Source organism: Anomaloglossus baeobatrachus, chromosome 4, assembly GCF_048569485.1.
Source record: "Anomaloglossus baeobatrachus isolate aAnoBae1 chromosome 4, aAnoBae1.hap1, whole genome shotgun sequence".
NCBI lineage: Eukaryota > Metazoa > Chordata > Amphibia > Anura > Aromobatidae > Anomaloglossus > Anomaloglossus baeobatrachus.
The window spans coordinates 573,737,690-573,749,910 of NC_134356.1; the positions used below are offsets into that span (position 1 = coordinate 573,737,690).

The 12,221-nt window shown below is 46.8% G+C and overlaps 1 protein-coding gene across 2 annotated transcripts in view; it reads left to right on the plus strand.

The window, feature by feature from the left end:
* The first annotated feature begins 1,548 nt into the window (after window positions 1-1,548).
* Window positions 1,549-12,221, plus strand: part of ADAMTS7 (ADAM metallopeptidase with thrombospondin type 1 motif 7) — a 180,598-nt gene continuing 169,925 nt past the window's right edge. For both annotated transcript variants that reach the window (XM_075346093.1, XM_075346094.1), the window contains exon 1: window positions 1,549-1,928. In XM_075346093.1, the coding sequence (XP_075202208.1) occupies window positions 1,868-1,928 (61 nt within the window). In that variant the 5' untranslated portion in view covers window positions 1,549-1,867. The remainder of the gene's footprint in view (window positions 1,929-12,221) is intronic.

The following is a 12,221-nucleotide window of genomic DNA, read 5'->3' on the forward strand; positions in this document are numbered from 1 at the left end:
TTTTTCTCACAAAACTAAATATCAACCTGCTTCGCTCCCTCTGCTCTATAAGATGCTGCTTGCAGAATGGACTGCATTTTCATAGTAACAAGTTCCCTTTACAAAATAAAAAAATTGTCCCCAAGGGTGGACAACACCTTGGAAGTGCAGCAAGGGGAGGGCAAATTCACTGCTAGTGTATACATCTGGCCAATGGCGTACACAGAAAGAAGAGGCCCCTGTGCAAGAACAATATATGCACCCTTTGCAGCCCAATAGCTCATCATAATGCTCAATTCCACTTGCTTTAGAGGTAAGGGGACACTTTACTAATGTTGCACCAGTGGTATGTCCACCCCTGATCTTGCGTCACTCATAGAAATTGAACAGAACCTCCCACCATCAGAGATCGTGTGTAGCACTGCTGTCCTTTTATGTTGCAGCAAAGTTGGCCCAATTAGAGACTAGGGTCTGCACGTGATCACACGCATTGAAAATTCTATAGCTACAACAATGACCTAAGGCTGGATTCACACGATCGTATGGCATCCAATGTGAGAGCATCAGATGCAATATGCTAATGACACTTGGCTCATGATCTGCTGCCAGCGTGAGCCAAGTGTCATGCAACTGTGATCCGATCGGATCACAGCTGCGGAGGAGAGGGAGGGATTAATCTCTTCCACTGTCAGCTGATGCGATTATCACACTGAACTTGGAGGTCATCCGAGTGCAGTCCGATGTTTCACACGCACCCATAGACTTGTATGGGTGTGAGTAACACGTCTCTCGCAGATAATCGCAGCATGCTGCGACTTTTTGCTCATCCAGATCTGGATCACAAAAAAGCTGACCATTTGCTCTCCCTCATTGAATAACATTGGTCCGAGTGCAATGTGAGATTTTCACTCGTCCGAGTCATATGCTCGTGTAAGTGTACCCTAACAGTCATAATGTTATAGGATCAAAATATTAACCAATTACACAGTAATTTAGGCTTGAAAAATGTAGCTCATTCCATCTTTTGTGCAGTACTAAAGCAGTATGTGAATATTCTCTTTAAAAATGTGATTGTATGTATAATTTCATTAAATTGGCACTGGTAAGTACACTATATAGCGCAGACCAAAAGATTGCAATAGTTTTAGCTCACATGCAAAAGTCAGAAGTCACCACCAGATGGCAGCACAGCTCAAGCCTGGAGCATCTGTCATAGTCTGGATGGACTGACCATTCTAAACAATAAAACAATAGGAAAATCAGCAAGTGAGTAGATGTTCATATTAATGAGTTGGAGGTATTTCCAATTAGCACAACAAATAAAAAAAAAAAAATAAATAAAAATAAAGTAATGCATGATTTTAAAAAAGTGCTAGTAATAGTAACCACTTCATAAGGATTGTAGGATGAAAAGGGGGCGGTGGAAAGGGACAGATGAAAGACAAGGAAAGCAAAGAGAGTGTGGGAAGGACAAGGGAGAGGAGGCAGTGCAGGAGGAGGGAGACTGGGTGCAGGGGAGGGAGACTGGGTGCAGGGGAGGGTCTGTGAACTTGAGAACCTAGACAAGAAACAGATGACAAGAGACAAAAGAGTTGGAGAATCTCCTGGATGTGGATAGATTGTGTCACTAGAGGACAGAGCAGATACCCTGATGGATGGCTCCAAGAGACAGGGACATAGCAAGAAATGATCCATCCTAGTGTCCACTCCAAGCACCAGCCTGCACATCACACTAACAAAGAGCACATGTATAAGTAGATCACAAAGGACACATTCCTGCAGACACTCACTATCTCAGTATACTGGAGCCCCCCTGCCTCTAGGACCACTACACTAGCATGCTGCCCCCAAATCTGCACAGATAAACTCACCTACCTGCAGCCCCAAGATGCAGCCCTGTCTCCTTCTTCTCTGCTGGGCTGTGCAAGAAGTCACCTCTCTGATTTCAGGTCAGTATTTTGGTAAAGTTTCTATTGATTCCTCCTGCAGGATGCTTGGAGTGTCAGCTCTTATGCCAAGAATCAGACTGTACAGTATGGGGTATTAATAATAAGAGAAGCCAAATGGAATAATGAGGAGTAGTAAATTGATTGACCATTGATGGAACCCAGGGGTCCAAGAGGTCAGGGGGCCACTACCACTTCCAACGCAGGTAGAATTGTGCTTATGATGAGCTATTGGACTGCAAAGGGTCTATATATTGTTCTTCTGTATGCGTCCGCTCCTGTGTTCAGAAAGGGTTAAGCGGAGCAGGGTCTCCTTGTACATAATGGCTCTGCCCACACATTGCTAGGGATTGTACTCACTTAACCCTATCAGCTATCATTGCCTGCAGAAAACCTGGCTTTGCTCTGAATCGATAGCTTAGAAATGTCATTTATACTGGGAGACAGCAAACTTATGGAACAATTATACAGTGTTGTTTCATTTTGATAAAATCTGAGGATGTTCTTCTAAACTGGGTTCCAAAAATGTTGCATTTTTTATTTTTTTCAACCATATTTTTTGTGCATATATTGTTCCGATCTGTGTGTGTAATTAGATTAATCTCATCACAGCGCACATTTTTGTGTGTAAACCCAGCTGTGGACTTTCCAAACACATAAAATGTTCCATGCGGTGATGAATCGGCATGTTCTAGTGGACTAAAGGGTGCTTTACACGCTGCGACATCGCTAACGATATATCGTCGGGGTCACGGTGTTTGTGACGCACATCCGGCGCCGTTAGCAACATTGCAGCGTGTGACAGCTAGGAGTGACGATCAACGATCGCAAAAACTGCAAAAATCGTTGATCGTTGACACGTCGCTCCAAATCATAATGTCGTTGGTGTTTCATGCCGTAGGTTGTTCTTCGTTCCTGGGGCAGCACACATCGCTGTGTGTGACACCGCAGGAATGACGAACATCATCCTACCTGCGTCCACCGGCAATGAGGAAGGTAGGTGGTGGGCGGCATGTTCCGGCCGCTCATCTACTCCCCTTCTCTTCTATTGGGCGGCCGTTTTGTGACGTCGCTGTGACGCCGAACGAACCGCCCCCTTGAAGGAGGGATTGTTCGGCGGTCACAGCGACGTCGCTGAAAAGGTATGTGTGTGTGACGCTGCCGTAGCGATATTGTTCGCTACGGCAGCGATCATCACATGTCGCACGAACGACTTGGGCGGGTGCTATCGCTAGCGATGTCGCAGCGTGTAAAGCACCCTTTAGACTTGGTAAGATGTGGTGGAATTTTGTATTAAATTAGTAAGTGCAATTGTCCTGTTCTGTATATAGAATATACTGGTATATATATTGTGTGTGTGTGTGTGTGTGTGTAAGTGTGTGTGTGTGTGTGTGTGTACTTGGAGTCCGTGTTACATCATTTTGTTTGTACACATCACCTGTAATGTCATTATTGTGTACACCTAGGGACGTCCCAGTACTCCAGTTGCAGCGATCTCCCAGCTACTAAGGTATAATTGTGGGATATGTATGTAATGCAATGATCATATAGTAGTGTGTTATCTGGCAGCAGTTTCGCTTCCATATAGAGTACGTACTCCCGATCGGTGTTATTGCGTTTTTGGAGCTACATATTGTCGTTGCTTCAAAAACCGTAGAAGCAAAGTGGATGGGATTTCTAGTGCGCTGCGTGAACTGATCTGTGGTGCGTTTTTCCAAGCCACAGAATGTCAATTTCTCTTGCGGGTACGCTGAGCTTTCCCCATAGACTTGCATTGAATCCAGAAAATCCTCAAGTAAAAAAATGCACCTCTTTTTTAGTGCATAGCAGAAACTCATCAAAAACGCTTGGAATCTTCATGTAAGAATGTCATTACCAGAAAGTTTAAGAACAGAGCAGATCTATTTAAAACTTGACGGACCAGAGACAAAAACCACAGCGTCAAAAATGCGTTGAATACACTGTGTCAAAAACACACTGAAAATAAACTAAAAACACAAGTAAAAAAGGTGCAACAAACCTACAGCGTCAAAAACTCAACAAACACTGATCGTGGGAATGTAGCCTAGGGAGAACGATCTGCTATTAGCTGAAGCCAACACTTCTTCAGGGATGGTACCAGATTGTATGGGCATCCACCAATAATATTGTGGGCACTTCTATCATGTTATGATGCTTTTATTGAATAAGCTGCTACATCTGATTGATGTCACGCTAGGAACGGAAAGTACTAAGCGCACGGCGAAAGGGCAGGGAAATCCTGTGTCTAGGGAGAGGGAAGATGGTGACCCCCTGACCAAACCAACTGCTGATCCCTTGGGTCCCTCACCACCCTAGATAGGTTCTGCACCTATGTGCCAACCTGGATACCTGACCCTGGGTATCCCTAGTGCTGGGCCCTAAATAGGAAACGGATGGGATGAGCTTTTTGTCAACCCCAGTAAACAACTGTACAAGACACAGGGGGGAAAGCATGAACTACTTATCATTAGATGACTCAGGTAGGAGTTCAGCAGAGCTTTCAGCAACGATACCACAGAGGAGTACAAGCCACCTGTTTGCAACCTCGGCTTGAAGGAACTGAAAATATCACCAGCACAGTCCAAAGGAAGGAAGAGGTATTTAAACACTAAGGGAGTACTGATAATCTTTAGCTGGGTGGAAGTCGAGCTCCTGCTAAATCCAAAAGGGATCAGAAACTGTGGAAAAACAAAGCGCAATAGGGTCTTACCCCAACAATGGAAGGGGGTAAAAATGGGGTGTCACACTCACCTCTGTTGGTTGTGCCAGTCACAACCACTATATAAGCATGTAAGAATCCGGGTCCAAGGCAGCAGCCCCAGGAAAGCTGATAACAGAGAGTAGTGGAGGAAGGGTCTAATATCCGCGCCAAGGACTCAATGGCTCCAATGAAGAGATTAATTAAACGCATAGACCTGTGCATGATATTAAAAGAAGCATTAATCTCTTCATTGGAGCCATTGAGTCCTTGGCGCGGATATTAGACCCTTCCTCCACTACTCTCTGTTTTCAAGTCCAAAAGGGAGAGAGCTGAATCCAGCAGGAAGCTATCTATACCAGTGAATACTGACAGGAGGAACAATGGAAAGTCAGGGAGCATTCTGCTCAGCCAGATTCTGTGACCTTCGGTGGCCAGAAACCACATGACTGTCTGTCACACGTGACACACCCGTGACAATTAATGCACTTCTGGTTGTAAGACGTTTCTGGACTCTTATAGGGGGAATGGCAATTTGGGATTGTATAAATTGGAAAACCCCTTTAAAACGATGCCACATCTTTACAGCCGACTGGCAGGGTCTCTGATAGCCTTTTCTTCACTCTAGAAAAGGTTTGTTAAAATACACTGTCCATACTGTAACAGAGGGAAAGCGTCTTGTTATAGAGCCCCTCTGTCACTAAGCGTCCGGGGCTCACTGCCTCCCAGCTATGCCTCTGTTACATCTTAATTTGGTTACTAACCAGTCAATAGGCAGCTTGACATACTATCCAAATGTAATAAATATTCCAAGGCTTCTGGGTAAAATGCTGAAATAATAAACCCTAGTAATATCAATCTATTTTGCAGTCTTCTTTGTTTTTTCTAGAGGAACACAAGTCAGCATTAGGCCATTTAGATGCTTGAGGCAAACAATTAAATTGCAACCTCCTATCCAAGTGGGATATGGTAAAGTGTAGGGATGGACAATATACAGTTAGGTCCATCAATATTAGGACAGTGACACAAGTTTTGGCATTTTTGCAGTTTTCTAAAACATATTCAGTATACAGTTTTACAATCACTATGGGCTTAAATTGCAGACTCTCTGCTTTTAATGTGAGGTTATTCACATCCTAATTGGAGTAATTATAGCTCTTTAATTTGTAGCTGCCTTGTTTTTCAAAGGACCAAAGGTAATTAGACAATTATCTCAAAAGCTCTTTAGTGGACTGCATGGGCATTTCCCTCATTAATCCATCATTATTTAAACAGATAAAAGGTCTGGAGCTGATTCCAGGTGTGGCATTTGCATTTAAAGGCTTTTGCTGTTAACCCACAACATGCGGTCAAAGGAGCTCTAAATAGAAGAGAAACAAACCATCATTAGGCTGGAAAAAAAACAATAAAATCCATCACAGCGATAGCAGAAATGGTAGGAGTGGTCAATGAACAGTTTGGCATATTCTGCAAAAAAAAAAGAGTGCAGTGGTGAGCTTGGGAACTCATAAAGGCCTAGACATCCACAGTAGACACAGTGGTGGATGATCACAGAATCCTTTCCATGGTAAATAAAAACCCCTTCACAACATCCACCCAAGTGAAGAACACTCTCCAGGAAATAGGTGCTTCAGTATCTAAGGCTACCATAAAGAAAATACTTCATAAGAGCAAATACACCATTAGATGCAAACAATTAATCAGTCTTAAAAATAGAAAGGCCAGATTAGAATTTCCCCCCCAAAAAAATATCTAAAGAAGCTGCCCAGTTCTTTTAAGGGTATGTGCGCACGTTGCTTTTTACCTGCTTTTTACCTGATTTTTTGCTGCTTTTTCTTCTGCGCTGTTTAATGCCAAAATGGATGTGTTCTTCTATTCAAGCAAAGTCTATGGGAATTTGGGTTTCTTGTTCACACTATGTTGTTCAAAATGCTGCCTTTTTGTGGCAGAACTTTGGTCAAAAACTCAGCTTTGCAGTGCAAAACCCAAATGGCAAAAACAATTGACATGTTGCTTCTTTGAAAAGCTGAGTTTTTGACCAAAGTTCTGCCACAAAAAGGCAGCATTTTGAACAACATAGTGTGAACAAGAAACCCAAATTCCCATAGACTTTGCTTGAATAGAAGAACACATCCATTTTGCGATTAAACAGCGCAGAAGAAAAAGCAGCAAAAAAGCAGGTAAAAAGCAGGTAAAAAGCAACGTGCGCACATACCCTTAAGCATTCTCTGGACAGAAGAAACTAAGATCAACCTGTACCAGAATGATGGGAAGTGGAAAGTATGGAGAAGGCTTGGCACAGCTCATGATCTAAAGTTCAGCACATCCTCTGTAAAACATGGTGGAGGCAGTGTGATGGCTGGGCATGCATGGCTTCCAATGGCCTTGGGTCACTAGTGTTTACTGATGATGTGACTGAAGACAGAAGCAGCCGGATGAATTCTGAAGGGCTATAATTTCTACTCAGACTGAACCAAATGCAGCAAGGATGATTGGAGGGGGCTTCACAGTACAGATAGATAATGAACCAAAACATATAAAAAATAAAATAAAAAATTGGTGCCTTAAGGCAAAGAAATGGGATATTCTGCAATGGCTAAGTCAATCACCAGATCTCAACCCCATCGAGCATGCATTTTACGTGCTTAAGGCAAAACTTTAACGCAGAAAGATCCACAAACTAGTAACAACTGGATCAGCTGCAGTAAAAGCCTGGCAAAGCCTCACAAAGAAGGAAACCCAGCTGTCACTCTGTACAAAGGCTAGTAAGACGTAGTACAGCGTAGTCCCCACTAAGCGTCAGCAGAGTAGTGAAGGAGAGACAAGGAAACACTGTAACAGAAAGGCAGCTGAAGTACAGCAGAGTAACTTCAGCAGGCAGTAAACAGGTGAACCACCAGGGGGCAATAGAGTAGTTAAACAGTTAGAGTCTAGCCAGGAATGTCGAGTCACTGCAAAGGAAGGATCAATATCAAAGTCAGAAAACAGAACCGAGTCAGAAGCCGGGAGATCAGATATGCAGAGGGAAACACCAACATCAGACAGGAGAAGGAAATCAGGGGCTGGGTCAAGCAGACGAACATGGGAGGACCAAAGTCAGGACACAGTAGCAGGGAGATAGGACAGATCGGGAACACTCACCAGAACCAGTATACAAGCTGCAAGGCAGAAATATCACTGGCACTGAGCCATAGGTAGAGAGGCAATATATAGCGTCCTGGGATTCAGAACAAGGCAAGGGGTTAACTACCCCAGACATGACTAGGCCAGAGCTGGGTGTAACCAGCAGCAGGGAAAAGTCGGCCTGGATCATGACACCAGCGTTTGGTGACGGCCATGGCTTTCAGACTTCAGGCCGTACTTGCCTGCAAAGGATTCTCTACAAAGTATTAAAAAGTGTAACATTTTATTCTTGGAAAAGTTAATTTCTCCTATTAAATTTGAGCCCCTGAAGTGAGGAGGTTTTGTAGAAAACTGGTTCGATCCTCAGTTCTACAGGATATTTTGGATCAACCTCTTTAATGAAACCTAAAAGTCTACACTTCAATTGCATCTTAGTTGTCTCATTTTAAATGGAACCTGTCAGGTCCCCTTTGCCCTCCAACCCAGCAGCATTCACACCTGTATGCCCAAATTCCCTTCCTAACCAGCCCTGTATAACACTGTTCACTAATAAGACTGTATTAAAAAACAATTTATAAACCTTGCTGTCCCTATGCTAATTAGTTTTGAGACTAGTTGAAGGGGCATTAGTCACCCTATCTAGTTGGCCTTGTTATTATTATTATTATTATTTATTATTATAGCGCCATTTATTCCATGGCGCTTTACAAGTGAAAGAGGGTATACGTACAACAATCATTAACAGTACAAGACAGACTGGTATAGGAGGAGAGAGGACCCTGCCCGCGAGGGCTCACAGTCTACAGGGAATGGGTGATGGTACAATAGGTGAGGACAGAGCTGGTTGCGCAGTGGTCTACTGGGCTGAGGGCTATTGTAGGTTGTAGGCTTGTTGGAAGAGGTGGGTCTTGAGGTTCCTCTTGAAGCTTTCCACGGTAGGGGAGAGTCTGATGTGCTGAGGTAGAGCGTTCCAGAGTATGGGGGATGCACGGGAGAAATCTTGTACACGATTGTGGGAAGAGGAGATAAGAGAGGAGCAGAGAAGGAGATCTTGTGAGGATCTAAGGTTGCGTGCAGGTAGGTACTGGGAGACTAGGTCACAGATGTAGGGAGGAGACAGGTTGTGCATGGCTTTGTATGTCATGGTTAATGTTTTGAACTGGAGTCGTTGGGCGATGGGAAGCCAGTGAAGGGATTGGCAGAGTGGCGAGGCTGGGGAGTAGCGAGGGGAGAGGTGGATTAAGCGGGCTGCAGAGTTTAGGATAGATTGGAGGGGTGCAAGAGTGTTGGAAGGGAGGCCAGAGAGCAGGAGGTTGCAGTAGTCGAGGCGGGAGATGATGAGGGCATGCACTAATGTTTTTGCAGATTCTTGGTTAAGAAAAGCACGAATCCGGGAGATATTTTTGAGTTGTAATCGGCATGAGGTGAAGAGGGCTTGGATGTGTGGCTTGAAGGATAGAGCAGAGTCGAGGGTCACTCCAAGGCAACGAGCTTGTGAGACTGGGGTGAGTGAGCAACCATCAAGTTTGATGGAAAGGCTTGTTGGAGGAGATGAGTGAGGAGGAGGAAAGACAATGAACTCTGTTTTGTCCATGTTAAGTTTTAGGAATCGTGCAGAGAAGAAGGATGAAATAGCAGACAAACATTGTGGTATTTTGGTTAGTAGAGAGGTAATGTCAGGTCCAGAGAGGTAGATCTGTGTGTCATCGGCATAGAGATGATACTGGAAGCCGTGGGACTCTATGAGCTGTCCCAAGCCGAAGGTGTGGATGGAGAACAGCAGGGGTCCAAGAACTGAGCCTTGAGGGACACCGACAGATAGGGGGCGAGATGAGGAAGTGGTGTGAGAATGGGAGACGCTGAAAGTTCGGTCGGTTAAGTATGAGGAGATCCAAGATAGGGCCAAGTCTGTGATGCCCAGAGATGAGAGAATCTGTAGTAGGAGGGAATGGTCTACTGTGTCGAAGGCAGAAGACAGGTCCAGGAGGAGGAGGATAGAGTAGTGTTGTTTACATGTTATCACGCCCCTGAGGAGATAATATAATTTCTACAAGCCGCCGTCACTGCCAGCTCTTGGAAATCTCATGCATGTGCATTTCGTCAACATCAGTGCGACACACAAGAAGCAGGGTGGATGCTTTCCTATTTCATTAGGCACACTGCACATGTCCAGGAGTTCAGAGGACTGCTCACGTACAATTCTTCTGAACTTCCGATCATGCACAGTTTGCCTAAAGAAGAGCCGCCCAATAGTGGGCAGGAGAGTTCAAGGCTGTCAAGATTCTGAATGACAGCAAAGCCTTTCAATCTGGGAGGTTTGAATGCAAATTGAGGATTGCTTTATGGCCTTATTACTGGCTGGAGCTGTTGGGCTTCTGTGACGCCCTGGACCCCCAGGGGTCACAGTACACTAACACCACACACACACACCCTCCCCTGGTTAGGTGACACCAGTCAATCAAATCCTTGTTGCCACCCTCCAGACTTGATGTCCACACCAGGTGGGGCGGAGCCAGGCGGTTGACCCCGCCCACCGAGGAGTTCACAGGCCTGGAGGCGGGAAAAGAGAGAGGAGTTGGTGGTAGACAGTGAAAGTGAGAGGAGTAAAAACTGTTGGTGTCTGGGTTGGAGCCCAGGCACGTTCAGCAAGGTCGGCAGACAGTGGTGGCCGTCTGCAGGAGTTGGTGTAGGTCAGTGGAACCGTAGGACCGGGGTTGGGCGGTGGCCCGCCGGTACCGAACCAGGGAGCAGATTGAAGCCAAGCACCAAGGCAGGGTACTCAGACCCCGACCAGGCTGGGAGTCACCGTAAAGGTCAAATTATCTGATTGCAGTCTGGACCTCAGGGGTTCATTCCCACCGAAGTCCCGTCAGAAGGCAACAGCCCAACCCGTCCGGATAAGTGCCATCGCCAAGGGCCACAGATCCAAGGGCCACAGATCCAAGGGCCAGCGCCTGCGGGCAAACGGGCTCTCCTAACACTTACAAGCCGTGGAGCGGACTACCCGTGGGAAGCCATAGGAGTCAAATACACTTACACAGGTGCAGGAAAACGACAGCCACCATCAACCTGCCCGGGGAGAGTGAGAACACCACAGCCGGCTGTGGGCCTCGTCCATCCAGCTGTTTGGTTTACCAGAGACTCTGTCCTTCTGTGTCTGAGTGAGTACAACAGTGCCATCCGGCACCGCGCTGCACTGCAACGTTGCACCTGCGCCCACGCTGCCTCCCCGCCTCGGCACCTGCACCTATACCTCCTTCCTACTCCCCAACCGGGGCCCCGGGACCAACAGTCCCTACCCACGTAGGGGTCAACACCTTAGCTGCTCTCCGCCATCGCTCCCGGGATCCCCCGTCACCAGCAGCGGTGGTGCCCACCATCACCACAACCCGTGGGTAGCGTCACGACCGACATCCCAAACATCCACCAAAAACTTCCCGTTTTCACTCGTGAGCGAGGAGGCGCTGCTCGAGCCCCGGGTCCGGCCCCGTACTCTAGCCACCGAGGAGCAGAAGCACCGGACCCGAGCATCAGCGATCCCAGACGAGCGGCGTTCCCCACCCCTCCGCCCGCGACACTTCCTTCAGGTGTCACTTTTTAGGGTGATTACCTGACTATAGTCAGATTACTGCCAGTTGTAACTTTAGGTTTGGTGGTGTCTGTGTGACGCCCCTGGACTATCAGCTCATCACAGGGTACTGCACAAACTATCCTCCCGTGCAGTATTCCACCTTCCTCTTGGTTCTAGGTCCCTATCTTAGTAGTGTTGCCTCCAACAGCACATCAAACCCTAGATACACACTACACCACACCCACCAGGCACACCAGTGGATGGCTTGAATGTAATAGAGATTCCCACCTGGGGGGTCAGGGAGGGGAGGTGAGGAGTGTAGTGAGTAGTATTAGAGAGAGTGAGAAGAGGTCGGGAGTGGTGGCTCCTAGAGAAGCTGTCTAGGTTGCAGACGGTGGTCTGGACCTAGTGGAGTCGGACTCCCGGTTGCAGGGGATTGTGGCAAGGGGCCTGGACCTGTCGAGGAGGACAGTTGGCAGCCTAGCACTATCACCGGTCCGGATCCGAAGGCACGGCGGGGTACACGGACCCTAGGTCGGGGAGAAGCTTCAGGCAACCCGACAATTCACCTGAGGAGAACGGAGCCTTTATGATCTGTTCCCACCCGCTCCAGAATCGGGGCATTATCGCAACAAGGGGGATAGGACTTTCCAATCCAAAATGGTCCAGAAAATCCCAAGCGTGAGCCCTGAAAGCAAGCTCCCACACCTAGCCACAGTGGGGAGCAGGGCACGGTAAGTTTCAGACTACTGGGCCACCACGTTGAAGTTAAACTTAGTGCCAGGAGGCAGGTCACGGATCACCAGGCAACACTATAGGGGACGAGACCCGAACGAGCTCCCCTCAGCGGCAGCGGCACCCAGAGAGTTGGTTTATCCGGTTG